General features: G+C 24.9%; 2 protein-coding genes across 8 annotated transcripts in view; one reads left to right on the top strand and one right to left on the bottom strand.

Moving 5' to 3' along the window:
* LOC122497978 (serine/threonine-protein phosphatase 4 regulatory subunit 1-like) overlaps window positions 1-13,864 on the top strand; it is a 595,496-nt gene that overhangs the window by 318,598 nt on the left and 263,034 nt on the right. For 4 of the 7 annotated variants that reach the window (XM_043605431.1, XM_043605433.1, XM_043605435.1 and 1 more), the window contains one exon: window positions 13,407-13,713. In XM_043605431.1, the coding sequence (XP_043461366.1) occupies window positions 13,407-13,713 (307 nt within the window). The remainder of the gene's footprint in view (window positions 1-13,406; window positions 13,714-13,864) is intronic. The other 3 variants (XM_043605432.1, XM_043605434.1, XM_043605436.1) reach the window with 1 other exon arrangement.
* LOC122497984 overlaps window positions 1-13,864 on the bottom strand; it is a 97,249-nt gene that overhangs the window by 2,559 nt on the left and 80,826 nt on the right. The window lies entirely within an intron of this gene.

Genomic DNA, 13,864 nt, shown 5'->3' with positions numbered 1-13,864 from the left:
AACTTTAGATAGATTGTATATTATATTATTATGTTATAATTATTTTTATTTTATAGTTAATTCAAAATTTGTAATTACGAATCGAAATCATCAGAATTTTTTTCACTTCTTTTCATTAAAAGACTAAAATTTTATTAAATATTATGTTTTGTCAAATTGAAATTATTTTTGTTCTTTACTTGTAAACAAAATTAGAAAATTGTTAAACAACTGTGATTAAGAAATAGAAAATTTATTTATTTTGCATTATTTTTCTTTATGAATAACAATTTTTTTAACAAAATTATCATTTTGTTTTAGAAAAAGACAACAAATATTTGCACAATTCCTATTTTTAATCTTATTTTTGGAACAGGATTTTCTATAGGAATTAAGACATTCAAAAATTTCAAATTCAAACCTTTTTTAAATTAAATGACTTATAAAAATATTGTTAAAAAACATGAAGATATCGATTGCTCCGAGTCGAAGACTCGGAGTGATCGATTTCTTCATGTTTTCTAATAATTAAAGATGACTGAGAGATAAAATTATTATTTTATATTACAAGAATATTGTTACTGTAACTTCATCAAAATTATTTTCATCATTTTAATTCAATTATTATTTTCTAGAATTTTAAATTATTTTTTATGAAAATAATAATTGAAACCCTTAACAAAATTTTAGTATTTATGAAAATAATTGAATTCCTGTGAAATTTCTATTATTTATGAAAATAATTAAATGATTGCATATAATTTCATTAAAATTTTTTTTAAATAATTGAATTTTTTTTGGGAAATTTTATTAAAATAGTAGATATTGAAAATCATTGAAATTAGAAAAATGCATTTTATTTTTGAAAATAATTGAAATTATGGCAAGAATTTTTTTGACATTTATGAAAATAATTGAACATTGAAGAAGAATTTTGTTATTTATAAAGATAATATTCGTATTTTTACAAGAATTTTTTTCAAATTTTGAACATAGTTGAATTTTATAAGAATTTTTTTTTTAAATAATTCAAATACAATTTATTTAAATTAAATGAAAATTATTTGATTCAAGTAAATATTTATTTGACGATACACATGTAATCGGTAAATTAATTAATAGGTATGAATTTAAGTTTAAATTTTCAATTTTGAATTGAAAAATTGAAACAAAAACTTTGATTAATTTTATTAATCAAATGAATTTTTTTTCATTGTACTATTTTTGTTGTTATTATTATTATTATTATTATTATTATTATTAAAAATATTTTTATTATCATCATTATCGTAATAATTCTACAAATAATAATAAATATTTTATAATAATAATAAATTTCTTGACATTTAATATTATCTTTTACCGAGTGATAAACTCTACTACTTAATAATAATTATTATTATTATTTGTGGAATTGTTACGATAATGATGATAATGAAAATATTTTTTAATTGAAACGGAAATTTACGAAAGTGTAGTTGAATTTTTGTTCGTCAATTTGAACCCTACCCCTTTTGGTATTTCACATTGGCTACTCATTGGTAGTCGAATGCCTATGCATAACTCGAGAAGCACTTGCGCAAGAAGCATCCCTAATTCGATTAAATCCCTCGAGAGTTCTCTCGTTTGCGTATATATATCTGATATGATTTTGCTTCAAGTAAAATTGTCCTCTTATGTTTCAATATTTACTTTTTTTATATATATATATAATGTATAGACATGAGAAATATTTCCCCATTCCAATATCAATAAATCTATTAAGACTACTTTTCCTTTCAATTTTTGAAATTAAACTAAAAATTGTAATTTTTTTATTTAGTATATGAGATGATTAGTTAGAAACTTTTTCTTTAATTTGAAATTGTTGCGAACTTTTTTCTTGTATAGTGTTTTGTATAGTTTTAGAAGAATTTTGTACGAAAGCGCTTGTCCCGTCATTTACTAAATAAATAAATTGAATTTTAGTAAATTTTACTAATAAATAGTCATTTCTACAAATTTATTATTAAAATCTTATCTTATTATTTTAATTTAATTTTAGTAATTTACTAAACCTTAATAATAAATAGTAATTTCTACTAATTTACTGATAAAATTTACTAAACTTTACAAATAAACATTAATTTCTACTAATTTATTATTAAAATTCACTAATTATAAAGCAAAAAGTCAGTCGTAAGTTCAATAAATGAAATATTTTCACTAATTAAAATTTAGAGAGTTGACTCAAAGTGATCGATTTAAATTCGTCATAATTATTTATTTATTAATAATTTATTTACTAAACTATAAAACATATTACGTTTTCAGTTAATTAAAATTTTATAATTTCATTAATTGAGGGGCTGGATGCTATAATGTGTTACGCGCCATGTTAAGTGAATGGCGCGTAACACATTATAGCATCCAGCCCCTCAATTGTGTATGAATTACATTACTAAAATATATTGATGACAAAAAAAAATCATAAAAGAGAAGGGCACAAAACGAATTGCGTAGAGAATACATTTATTATAAATCAAAATGTCCTTGGACGATGTATATTGCTTTCGTTATTTTAATGGACTATAAAAAGTGAGGGGAGGGGGAAGACAGTAACAAAAATTGAGATCAATCTAGAGATTAGACACTTGACGATGAGAGAAAATTCGAGAGAGAGAGAGAGAGAGAGAGAACGGTTCCTTAAAATCGATTTCGATTCTGGGCAACGGACCGGTTAAAAAGAAAGAGGAAAAAAAACAAAAGGGGAGAAAAAGGAAGGAAGGAATCATCCTTGAATCGACACCAGACGAAAGGGGTACATGCATGACCCTGAACCCAACCGCCGTACCGCGCCGCCCGGTACAGGGGTGCCGAGCAAGCTTTCAAGAGAGATAGAGAGAGAGGATTTCCTTTCTCCCTTTCTCCAGAGAAGTAGAGCGAATTCTCTCTCTCTCTCTCCTTTTCTCTAGGGGAATAGAGAGAATTCTCTTTCTCTCCCTTTCTCTAGAGAAATAGAGAATTCCCCCCCCCCCTCTCTCTCTCTCCCTCTCTCTCGAAATAGGGAGAATTCTCACACTTTCTCTCGAGAAATAGAGGGAATTCTCTCTGCCCCTTTCTCTTGAGAAATAGAGAAAAAAGAGAGAGAGGAAGAGAGAGAGAGAGAGAAGGAAGGAGAGAGTGCAAGAAGGAAGGAGACAAATAGAGAGAGTGAGAGAAGGAAAGAGAGAGAAATAGGGGAAGAGAGTGAAATAGAGACAGTAAGAGAGAAGAAGAGAGGCAAATAGAGAGAGCGAAAGAAGGAAAGAGAGAAATAGAGAGTGAGAGAAGAAAAGAGAGAAAGAAATAGAGAGAGTGAGAGAAATAGGGAGAGAGAAGAAGAAAGAGAGTGAGAGATGGAAATAGAGAGAGAGAGAGAGCGTGAGAGAGTAGAGTCCCCGGGATCAATACTCCCGCGTCTTGCGATCATTCATTTCGCCACGCCCCTCTCATCCCCCTTTTCCCCGTTCACTTCTGCCACCACTTTCCTCCCGAGCCTACTCACCCTTTTCCACCCTCAATTCCCATCCCTCCTCATCCCTTTTCTATCTCCTTTTATCACCACCCATCAGCCCCTTTTCCTCTCTCTCTCTCTCTCTCCCTCCCTCTTTCTTTGCATCTACATCTTTGGTTAATTTCACAATATAATCCCTCCTCACCCCCTTCATTTCTTTCTCCCTTTGATGTCCCAAATTCTTGAAAGCAGAATGACCTCACTTGAATTTTTTTAAAAATACTGTTGACTTTTCAGTATTAATAGGTATTGGAGTATTAATAGGTGTGGAATTAAATTTTCATAACTAGGAGGGAATTTAAATAGGTCATGTACAATTTTGTAGGAGGGGTAAAACGGTGATGAATTTTTTATTATGTTGAATAACTTATATAATAAGGGTGAAATGATTCAGATCAGTGTAGAACTATTTTGGTATAAGTAATAAAGGTAACTGATCTCAAAATTTGAATTAAATAAGAATAACTAGGGTCAGTTGGGGTAAATAGAAACAGATTTGCTAAGTTTCACCAATAACTTACTGAACTAAGGAAAGTAGTTAAAAAGTAGTCAAATTTGCTAAGAATTTTTTTTAGTGTTTGTATTAAAAGACAATAAAAATAAAAATGTCTTATCTTAAATATTTTCGTCGAAAAAAAATTCTTAAAAAACCGTCCTATTTACATGCGTTCAGGGTGGCATAACCCCTTAAACTATTTTCATCCTATTCTGCATCACTAAATAAGCAATTCGTTAATTTATTATTTTAAAATTTAGCGTGGTGTTCATCAAGTTTTTTGGCTTTGAAGTCTGCCAAAAATAGCGTATTTGATAATTTTGTACAATTTTTTGAAAAAACATGAAAATTGTGGGTGTTTTTGACGAACCGAACAATTTTTTTTCCTATTCTGTACCATTAAATGAATAATTCTTTTTTAAATTCTTTTGAAATTTACATGGTTGACACAGAGCCTGGAAAACCTGGAAAAGGTATGGAATTTAAAAAAGATTGTGGAAAGTCTGGAAATAGAATGGAATTTAAAAAAATTTTTGGAATTTCACCTGTTTTTAAAGATTTTTAACAAAATTTTAATTTAAAATTAAAAAATTTTTGTGTCATCGCCATATAAAAATCTCTACAGAAGAAAACATTTTTGGCTCGTAATTGTTATTAAGTTTCTGGTATTTAGAAATTTAAAAAAACTTTTAAGAGCCAAAGCTATGTTCTCAAGCCAGCAATTTTTTTAATTTTTGACTAGAATTTCATAAGTATTAACCTGGAAAAAGCCTGGAATTTTACATTTATTATTTTGTGGCAACCATGATTATTTTCAAATTATTTTCATAAATTATTATTCAACGATTTTCATAAATAATAACATTTTCTACAGGGATTCAATTATTTTCATAAATACATAATGCAACTCATCACAGACTTTCAATTATTTTTCATTTTTAATACAATTTTAATGGAATTCCTCGAAAAATGTAATTATACTTAAGAATTTTATTAAAATTCAGCAAAGAAATTCAATTACTTTAAAAAATTTTGCTACAATTTATTTATTACAATTTAAGTATTATTTTCAATACGTTTTTAATTCAATTTCTTCAAAAAATTGCATTATTTTCATAAATAATGAAATTCTTTGTAACAATAAAATTTTTTTAAAAATAATTTTTATAAAATTCTTCGTAGAAATTTAATTAATTTCAAAAATTTGGCAAAATTCAATTATTTTCAATGTCTACTGTTTCAATAAAAATTCACAAAATAATTCAATTATTTAAAAAGAAATTTTAATAAAATTCGTCTCAAGAATTCAATCATTTCCAAAAGTATTATAATTCTTCGCAAAAATCCAATTATGTTAAAAAATTTACAAAAATTCTCGTCAAAATTTCAATTATCTTTATAAAAAATAAAATTCCTCTTCGAAATTCAATTATTTTCAACAATTATAATAAAATACTTGGCAGAATTTTAATTATTTTTAATACAATTTTCATCAAATTTCTCAAAAAATGAAATAATTATTCTTAAAAATTTTATTAAAATTTGTCAAGAGGATATAAATTATTAAAAAATTTTGTTAATAAAATTCTGTATGAAAATTCAATTTTCAGAAACATTTAATTATTTAATAAAATATTTATTTTTGTAGTTAAATAATTGAATTCTCGTAGAGTTTTCTAAGAAATATTCATTTAAAAAATAATGAATTTCAGTTAAAATTTTAGATTATAATTGAACATTGAAAGTGCTATAGCGTGGATTTTATTGAAATAATTGAATTTTGAAAAGGTTTCAAGTTAAAGTCTTTGAAAATTTCAACTTTTTATACTTTTAATTAAAAATTCTTTAGAATTAGTTTTTTTCGAAAAATTTAATGGAATTTTTTTTTAATTTTATAAAGTTTTTAATTTCTAATATATTTAATTGAGGAATGTCTGAATAATCGAAATTTCATAAAATGAAATTGTAAACAAAAGAATTTGAAAATTCTCAAAGAACTTTTTCAAAAATTATTTTTAAAAAAATTCACCTAAAGAAGAATTTTAGTTGAAAATTGTAGAAATGAATAATCGTAACAAAGTAGCAAGTTTTGATTATTATAAAACATAAAAAATATCTTCATGTTTTATAATAACATTCTTGTAAGTTATTGAATTTTAAATTTTTGAAAATTTTAAATTTTTATATGAAAAAATAATAATGATTAAATATTTATTTAAAAATGAAGTTATTGATGTTTTCGAATAATTTTCGTTTTAAAAGCATGGAAAAATTCCGTTTTTTAACCTAGAAAAGTCAGGGAATTTGAAAAGAGCAAAAGCGTGACAACCCTGATTTAGCGTGGTCTTCATAAAATTTGTTGATTTTGAACTCTGACAAAAACAGTTTTTTGGCCTGTTTTTTGAAAAAATGTGAAAGTTGTTGGCTTTTCCGAAAATTCATTTATTTTTTTCTTTTATTTTGTATTACTAAATTAAAAGTTCATTAATAAATTAGTTTTATCAGTGCTTTTATTTTTAGTTTATTATTTGTTTTGCAGACTTTTTCGTACACTGAAAATTCTGATCTTCAAGTACATATAGAAAATAAATTTTAAAAAAATTTTCTCTCTGAATATGAACTTTTCTACTGAATGGAAAATTATAGAAACTCGTAAAAAAATTCAAATTTACAGATTTGAATTTAGAAATGATTTGAAGCGTTGAACTAAACCTATAATCTAATAAGCGTTTTATTAAATTTGAGACATGATTCTGATGGGTTTTGTAGTACATGTAATTTAAATAAATTGTAGAGAGAGAGAGAGAGAAAGAGACGATTGCGAAAATGAATAGAGGGGATGGAAGATGCGTTTTTTTGGAGGGTGAAAACACATCCAAGTGTAGATGTCTGTTTTGGACAGAGGTTTAGTGGTAGTAATACAGTCGATGATGCGATTGAGTGCCTCGATAAGAGGTCGAGAACCGCAAAAATCAAATGGAAGGTCATAAACAGCCAAAGTCCCGCGTGTTTAATTTATTTTTGATAGAGATCGAAAAATTTAATGCGATTGCTTTTTAAAATTTATTTCATCTACTTTCGAGTGGTACTTGTATGCATACACACACACTATACCATTAGTATAATTAAAACAATCGAATAGTTATTTAGTGACTTTATTTTCTAATTATTTCGTCTGCAATTTTTTCTTTCTTTTTCGTCGGGTATAAAAAAATAGGTTTGATTTTTTTTATAATAAAACTATATTTAGTTTAAATAAACCTTTTTCCTGGGTGTATATTAATTAATTTATTTTTATTGATTCAGTAGAATTCCAATCTGGAGGGACAATTTCAAGTGTCCCATTCTAGACACGTCTTACCAAATGTAGACTTGTTCCACTGAAAATTCTTCCAGTGAAGAATAGACTAAGAGTAAATAGTATTAGAGAAAAAAAGGGAAGTCTAAATTTGTTAGAGATAATTTTAACAAGGGTTAGCCAAACGACTTTAAGTTCGTCCTTAATTAAATTCTTCGGAAAATCAACTAATGAACTATCAAAATCTGAATTGGGGAAAAATTGTCCGCATTAATTTTAATTACAATGGGAAAATTTTCATTAAATTTTGGTAAAAAGAAAAAAAAAACATGTTAGCATTTTTTTAAAAAAATTCATTTTACAAAAATTTTGACAATATTTTTTATTTTTACAGATTTTCTCTAAGGATTTTTCAAGTATTATTATTACAATTTTTGAAAATCAACTTTTGAAGAAATTTAATTGCAAATTTTGTGAAAATAATAAATTGAATTCTCAAAAAAATTTAATGAAAAATCTTCAAATGTAAATTTATGAAAATCAAAATTAATGAAAACTAGCTTCTAAAAACTAATCTTAAATTAAAAAAAAAAAAGTAATTCTTAGAATTTCTTTTATTACAAATTTTTAAATTTCAATTTTATTTTCAATATTTTCAAAAATAGAATTCCGAAAATTTAAATAGGTACAAAAAATAATACAAACATTAGAATTTTCCAGAATTATTTTTAATATTTTTTAGAAAACAATCATTGTAAAAATTTTTAATTAAAATTCTTCAAAAAATTGCTTGGTTTATTTTTTAAATTATACAAAAATTCTTTTAAGAAATTGAATTATTTTCGAAAAATTACATTATAGAATATTTTTAAGAAACTAATTCTTAAAATATTGTTTTATCATAATTTTTAAAGATTTACTTATCTTCCAACAAAGTAAATTAAATTTTTTTTAAAATTTACTTCTTTAGATTCTTATTCAAATTTCGGAAAAATCATGTTTATAAGTATTTATAATTAAAATTCTTCAAAAATTTGATTATTTATTTTATATTTTTCAAACATTCAATTATTTTTAAAAGGTTTTTTTGTTAAATTTAAATTATTTTTAAACGGTTTAACTAAAATTGAATTGTTTTAAAAAGATTTTATCAAATTTCAATTATTTTTAAAAGATTTTACCAAAGAGCAATTGTTTGGAAATTTTTAAAATGTATATTTAATTGAAAGACTATCTATTATCTTTAAAAAATTATTCGAAAATATTTTTCAAATATTGATTTTAAGAGTATCTTTATTATAATTATTTAAAAATATTATAACTTAATAATTTTAAAAAAACATGGACAATAATTACAGTTACAAGATATAATTTTTGTTGTAACACTGAATTAGTTAAACGACTTTTTCGACTTTTTTGTATTTTTAATCGACTAAAGCGACTTTTTTTGTGTCTTAAAGTCGATCCGAGGCGAGGCCGAGGCCTGTATTTCTCAAAGGAAAACAAATTTTAATTAAATTAATTTAATAAATAATAATTTAATAAATAATAAATAAATAATGTTTTAATAATACCTCCTTATCGTACTTGCAAATTGCAGAGGTCATTTATAGTTAGAGGTGCTAGGCTTTGGAATAAAATTCCAACTTCTATAAGAGATGTATCTGATCAAATACTGTTTAAAAGGCTTTATTTTAACTTTCTTTTTAAGGGAAACAGTCAACTGTTCGATGTTACATACTGGTGAGGTATTGTTTTTGTATTTGATATTAACACAATTTATATAGTATATTCATATTCTTAATTTTCCCATTTATATTTTATTTACGTCGTTGTAAAACATTCTGCTTTCTTTTGTATACTTTATTATTATAATTATTCTGTTTATATTTATAATGATAAGATAAAATGTAACCTATATTTGCTCCTCGGTAGGCTGATTAGCCTTAGGAACAACGATTTTTTAAATAAATAAATAAATAAATTTAAATAAATTAAAAATAAATTAATTAATTAATTTCTACTAATAATAATTATTAGTTTATGATAATAAGTAGCAATTTTTTTAATAATAGTTTATAGTTATTCTGCTAAAAATTAGCTACTGCTTGGTAATTTTTCAAGTATAGTTAGTCGTTCTTTTCGTAATAATTATAGTAGTTTTTCTGCTAATAATTATTAGCTAGTTTATTATTACTAATTTATGCCAATAATTAGCAGTCTTTTTATAACAATTAATTAGTAGTCTTTCTGCGAATAATTATTAGTTTATGGTAATAATTAGTAGTTTATCTGCTAATAATTAGGAATTCTTTTGCTATTAATCAGTAATTTTTCAACTAATAATTTCTATTTCATGATAATTATTATTATTATTTTCTAATAACAATATTTACTTGTTTATGCTAATGATTTGCAGCTTTTTAATAATAATTAGTAGTTATTCTGCTAAAAAATTTCTAGTTTACGCTAATTATCATCAGTTGTTCAAATAATTAGTAATTTTTCAAATAATTAGTAATTTTTCAATTAATTAGTAATTTTTCAAATAATTAGTAATAATTTTGCTAAAAATTGTCAGTTTTTCTGCTAAAATTAATAACAGTAACCATTAGCAACGATTATAATGGAACAGTTAACGTTCAAAATAAAAAGAATTCAAAAGTTTAATAACATAGAATTTAAATTTATTGACGAAGAAGACTGCATATATAAAAGTCTGGAAGTTCTTTTCTTTTTTTTTCGTTAAAATTATACATAATTCTTGTAGAGTGAAACCGCATTGTTATATTTGAAAATATCCGACAATATAACTTGGAATAATTCCTAGAAATATGAACAATATCACTAATTTTTTTTTTCTGTTTTCCTAGAAATTATCCTCGCGTATTTCTTGTATACGTTTTCACATAACAATAGTTTCCCATTCACGAATTGTGTAATTTTAATAACACCCATGACATTTATTTATTCTCCCTCTGCCTCTCTCTCTCTCTAGGAAAAAATTCGTGAATAAAGAACATATTTTTTTTTATTTCAAAAAAAAATTTTTTTTCCTCTGAGAAATATTTTAATATTTATTATGAAATTTTTTTTTTATTATAATTTTCTCTAGAGTAAAAAAAATTTTATAATGGAATAGGAAAAGAAAAATTCTAATATTATATTCAGAGTCAATTGTTATTATAACTTTTTTCGGGACAATTCTCGTTTTTTGGTATAAAGTTTACTTTTTTTTTTCTTTTGCTAGTTTCGAGAAATTAAACCTCATACGAAGAGAGGAACATAATATGCTCGAGTAAAGCGTAATACGGGAAGGGAGTAATAATTTGATCTCACGTGCGTAAGGAGCGTCGGAGGTCTTCTTTTCATTGAAACAGGAATGGCTTCCAGGAGAGTTGAAGTGGTAGGAAAAGGAGGGGGGAGAAGGGGGATTTTGTGCGAAAACGAGGAGAAAATAGAATGAAAGGAGTAAAAAAGATTGATCTCCAAAGATGTCCTGTTAACGTAGCGAAATTAATTTTGAAAATATAGTAAAAGTTGCAAAGTAGAAATTTCAGACAATTTAGATTTTACTTTGTAAATAATAATAGTTACTTCTAGGAGGGGGGGGGGGGAATAACAATTTACTTTACTTTTAAATCCACTAATAGTTGAAATAAAAAATTATTCTTGACATTTATTTTCATAAATGTCAAAAAAATTCTTCAATTCAATTATTTAAAAAAAAAAAATTAATAAAATTCTACGCAAAAATCTTCTATATTTTCATAAATAATAAAAAATTCCCAGGAATTCAATTTTATTCACAATTTTGTATAAATTTCTTCGAAATAATTCAATTATTTTCATAAATAATAAAACTTATTCTAGAGATTCAATTATTTATATAAAGTAAAAAAATTCACGGCAACATTTCAATTAACTTTATAAATAATAAAATTTTTCTCCGAAATTAAATTATTTTCAAAATATTTTAATAAAAACTTTCGTAAAAATTTAATAAATTATAAAAATTTTTAGAAATTCAATTTTATTATTTTCAACCTACTATTTAAAAAAAATTTCCCAAAAGAATTCAATTATTTAAAAAAAATTATATAAATTTCTACGTAAAAATCTAATATTTTCAATATAAATAATAAAAATTTCCCAGGAATTCAATTATTTACAAATTTTGTATAAATTTCTTCGCAATCTTTCAATTATTTTCATGAATAATAAACTTTTTACAGGAATTCAATTATTTTCATAAATAATAAAATTTTTTTTTAAGGAATTCAATTATTATTTACATAAAAAATAATTTAAAATTCTAGAAAATAATAATTTAATTAAAATGATGAAAATAATTTTGATGAAGTTACAGTAACAATATTCTTAAAATATAAAATAATGATTTTATCTCTCGTTCATTTTTATTATTTTAAAACATGAAAAAATCGATCACTCCGAGTCTTCAACTCGGAGCAATCGATATCTTCATGTTTTATAACAAATACTTTTATAAATTGTTTTATTTAAAAAAGGTTTGAATTTAAAATTTTTGAATGTCTTAATTCCTGTGGAAAATCCTGTTCCAAAAATAATATTAAAAATAGAAATTGTGCAAATATTTTTCTTTTTTTTCTAAAACAAAATAATAATTTTGTTAAAAAAATTATGATTCATAAACAAGAATAATGCAAAATAAATAAATTTTCTATTTCTCAATCACAGTTGTTTAACAATTTTCGAATTTTCCTTAGAAGTAAAGAACAAAAATCTGCATAATTTCAATTTGACGAAACATAATATTTAACAAAATTTTAATCTTTTAATGAAAAGAAGTGAAAAAAATTCTGATGATTTCTATTTATCATTACAATTTTGAATTAATTATAAAATAAAAATAATTATAACAAAATAATATAATATACAATCTATCTAAAGTTAACAAAAAAAAAAGTATAAACAAAAGACAACTTCATTTTTTCTTAAAAAATATAAAATAAATCTTGACAAAGTGTATAAGAAAAATAATATTTTATTTGTTCATGGATCTTTAGTTCAATTAATACAAAAATTTGCTTTTAAATATTATTTTTCATTAAATAAAAAGTTTGATACTTTTTGAGAAAAAAAGAGAATCGAATACAAATTAACATTTAAAAAAATGAATAAATTTATATTTTTCTATTCAAAACTTTCATTTTTTCTTGACAATTTTCGAGAAGAAAAGACAATCGAATACAAATTGTCAGGGAAAAAAATGAATGTTTATTTTATATTTTTTAACCCCTTCACAGTCCATTGAAAATAAAGTTTTTGTGCCATAAATGTTCAAAAAAAAAAATTTTTTTTTAAAAAACGTGACATTGTCATATTGAATGTTTTTTGGATCATTGAATCAAAATCCATAGTCAAAACATCAAAATTCAAAATGTCGGCTTCAAAATGGCAAGCCAAAAAATTTTAAAGTTAACTAATTCCTTGACTTTAAAATTTTTTTATTTACTATTTTGGGGCAGCCATTTTGAATTTTGAATTTTCGACCACAGATTTGTATTCAGCGACACTGAAAACCACCGAGTAGGCATTTTTAGCCAGATTCGTTAACCTAAACATGTCTTTTTTCCGATGGCCCTATAGAGCCCATGGACATACAGGGCACGACATTTTTGTGGCTCTATAGAGGTCAGTGACAGTGAAGGGGTTAAGAAAATCATGGGAATATTAATACATTTATCAACTGAAGTTGGCTGGTTCCACATGCCCTTAATGAAAATAATATAAATAAATTAAAAAAAATGAAAGCATAATCATGATTAACTTCAGGTGAGGACAGAATGAAAGAATGAATTATAGGATTATTATAGTTAATTGAAGTATTTTGTTGTGGTAAAAAGTAATTATTACGATTGTAAATAAAATAATTTTCATAAAAATATTTTGTTACATTTACACTCAGTTCTAATAATACCCCATTAACATTTTGCCATTTCTTCCAATTTAATGCCACTTTCTTGTCGTTTCGCCCGTTTATTAATTGAAATAAGTAAATGAAGAAATGTGAAAAAGAAAATAGAGAAAAATAATGAAATATTTGTTGTTTACAGCAGTGGAGGACGAGGAGGAGGAGGACGACGAGAATTATGGTGGAGCAGCCAGTCCGTACTTTGGAGGCGAAGGAGGTCAGTTCGATGAGGAAGATGGTGGAGAAGACGGACCGTACTATGGAGGAGCAGGAGGTCAGTTCGATAAAGAAGATGCGGACTATGAAGGAGATGAGAACGATGGAGGAGGTCAATACGCTCACTATAGAGGCTGTCTAAGAAATAAGCCTAAGAACGCTGGCTGTGGACAGATGCTGATGCATTTCGAACAATTGCTCCAGAACTCAAGATCCCAGACGACCTTCAACCGGTGAGTGACTTGTGCATTCCTTTCAATATATATAAAACGGACTCCAATCACGGATCTTTAACTAACGGGAATTTCATTCCTAGCCAGCTATGTTTCAAGCACCGGAAACGTCTTCTCTCTCTCTCTCTCTTTCTTCGTGCGTTTAGAGTCT

Source organism: Leptopilina heterotoma, unplaced genomic scaffold (assembly GCF_015476425.1).
Source record: "Leptopilina heterotoma isolate Lh14 unplaced genomic scaffold, ASM1547642v1 Lhet_14, whole genome shotgun sequence".
Lineage (NCBI taxonomy): Eukaryota > Metazoa > Arthropoda > Insecta > Hymenoptera > Figitidae > Leptopilina > Leptopilina heterotoma.
Note: the sequence above shows the minus strand (reverse complement) of the source record. Positions and strands in the feature narration are given on the sequence as shown.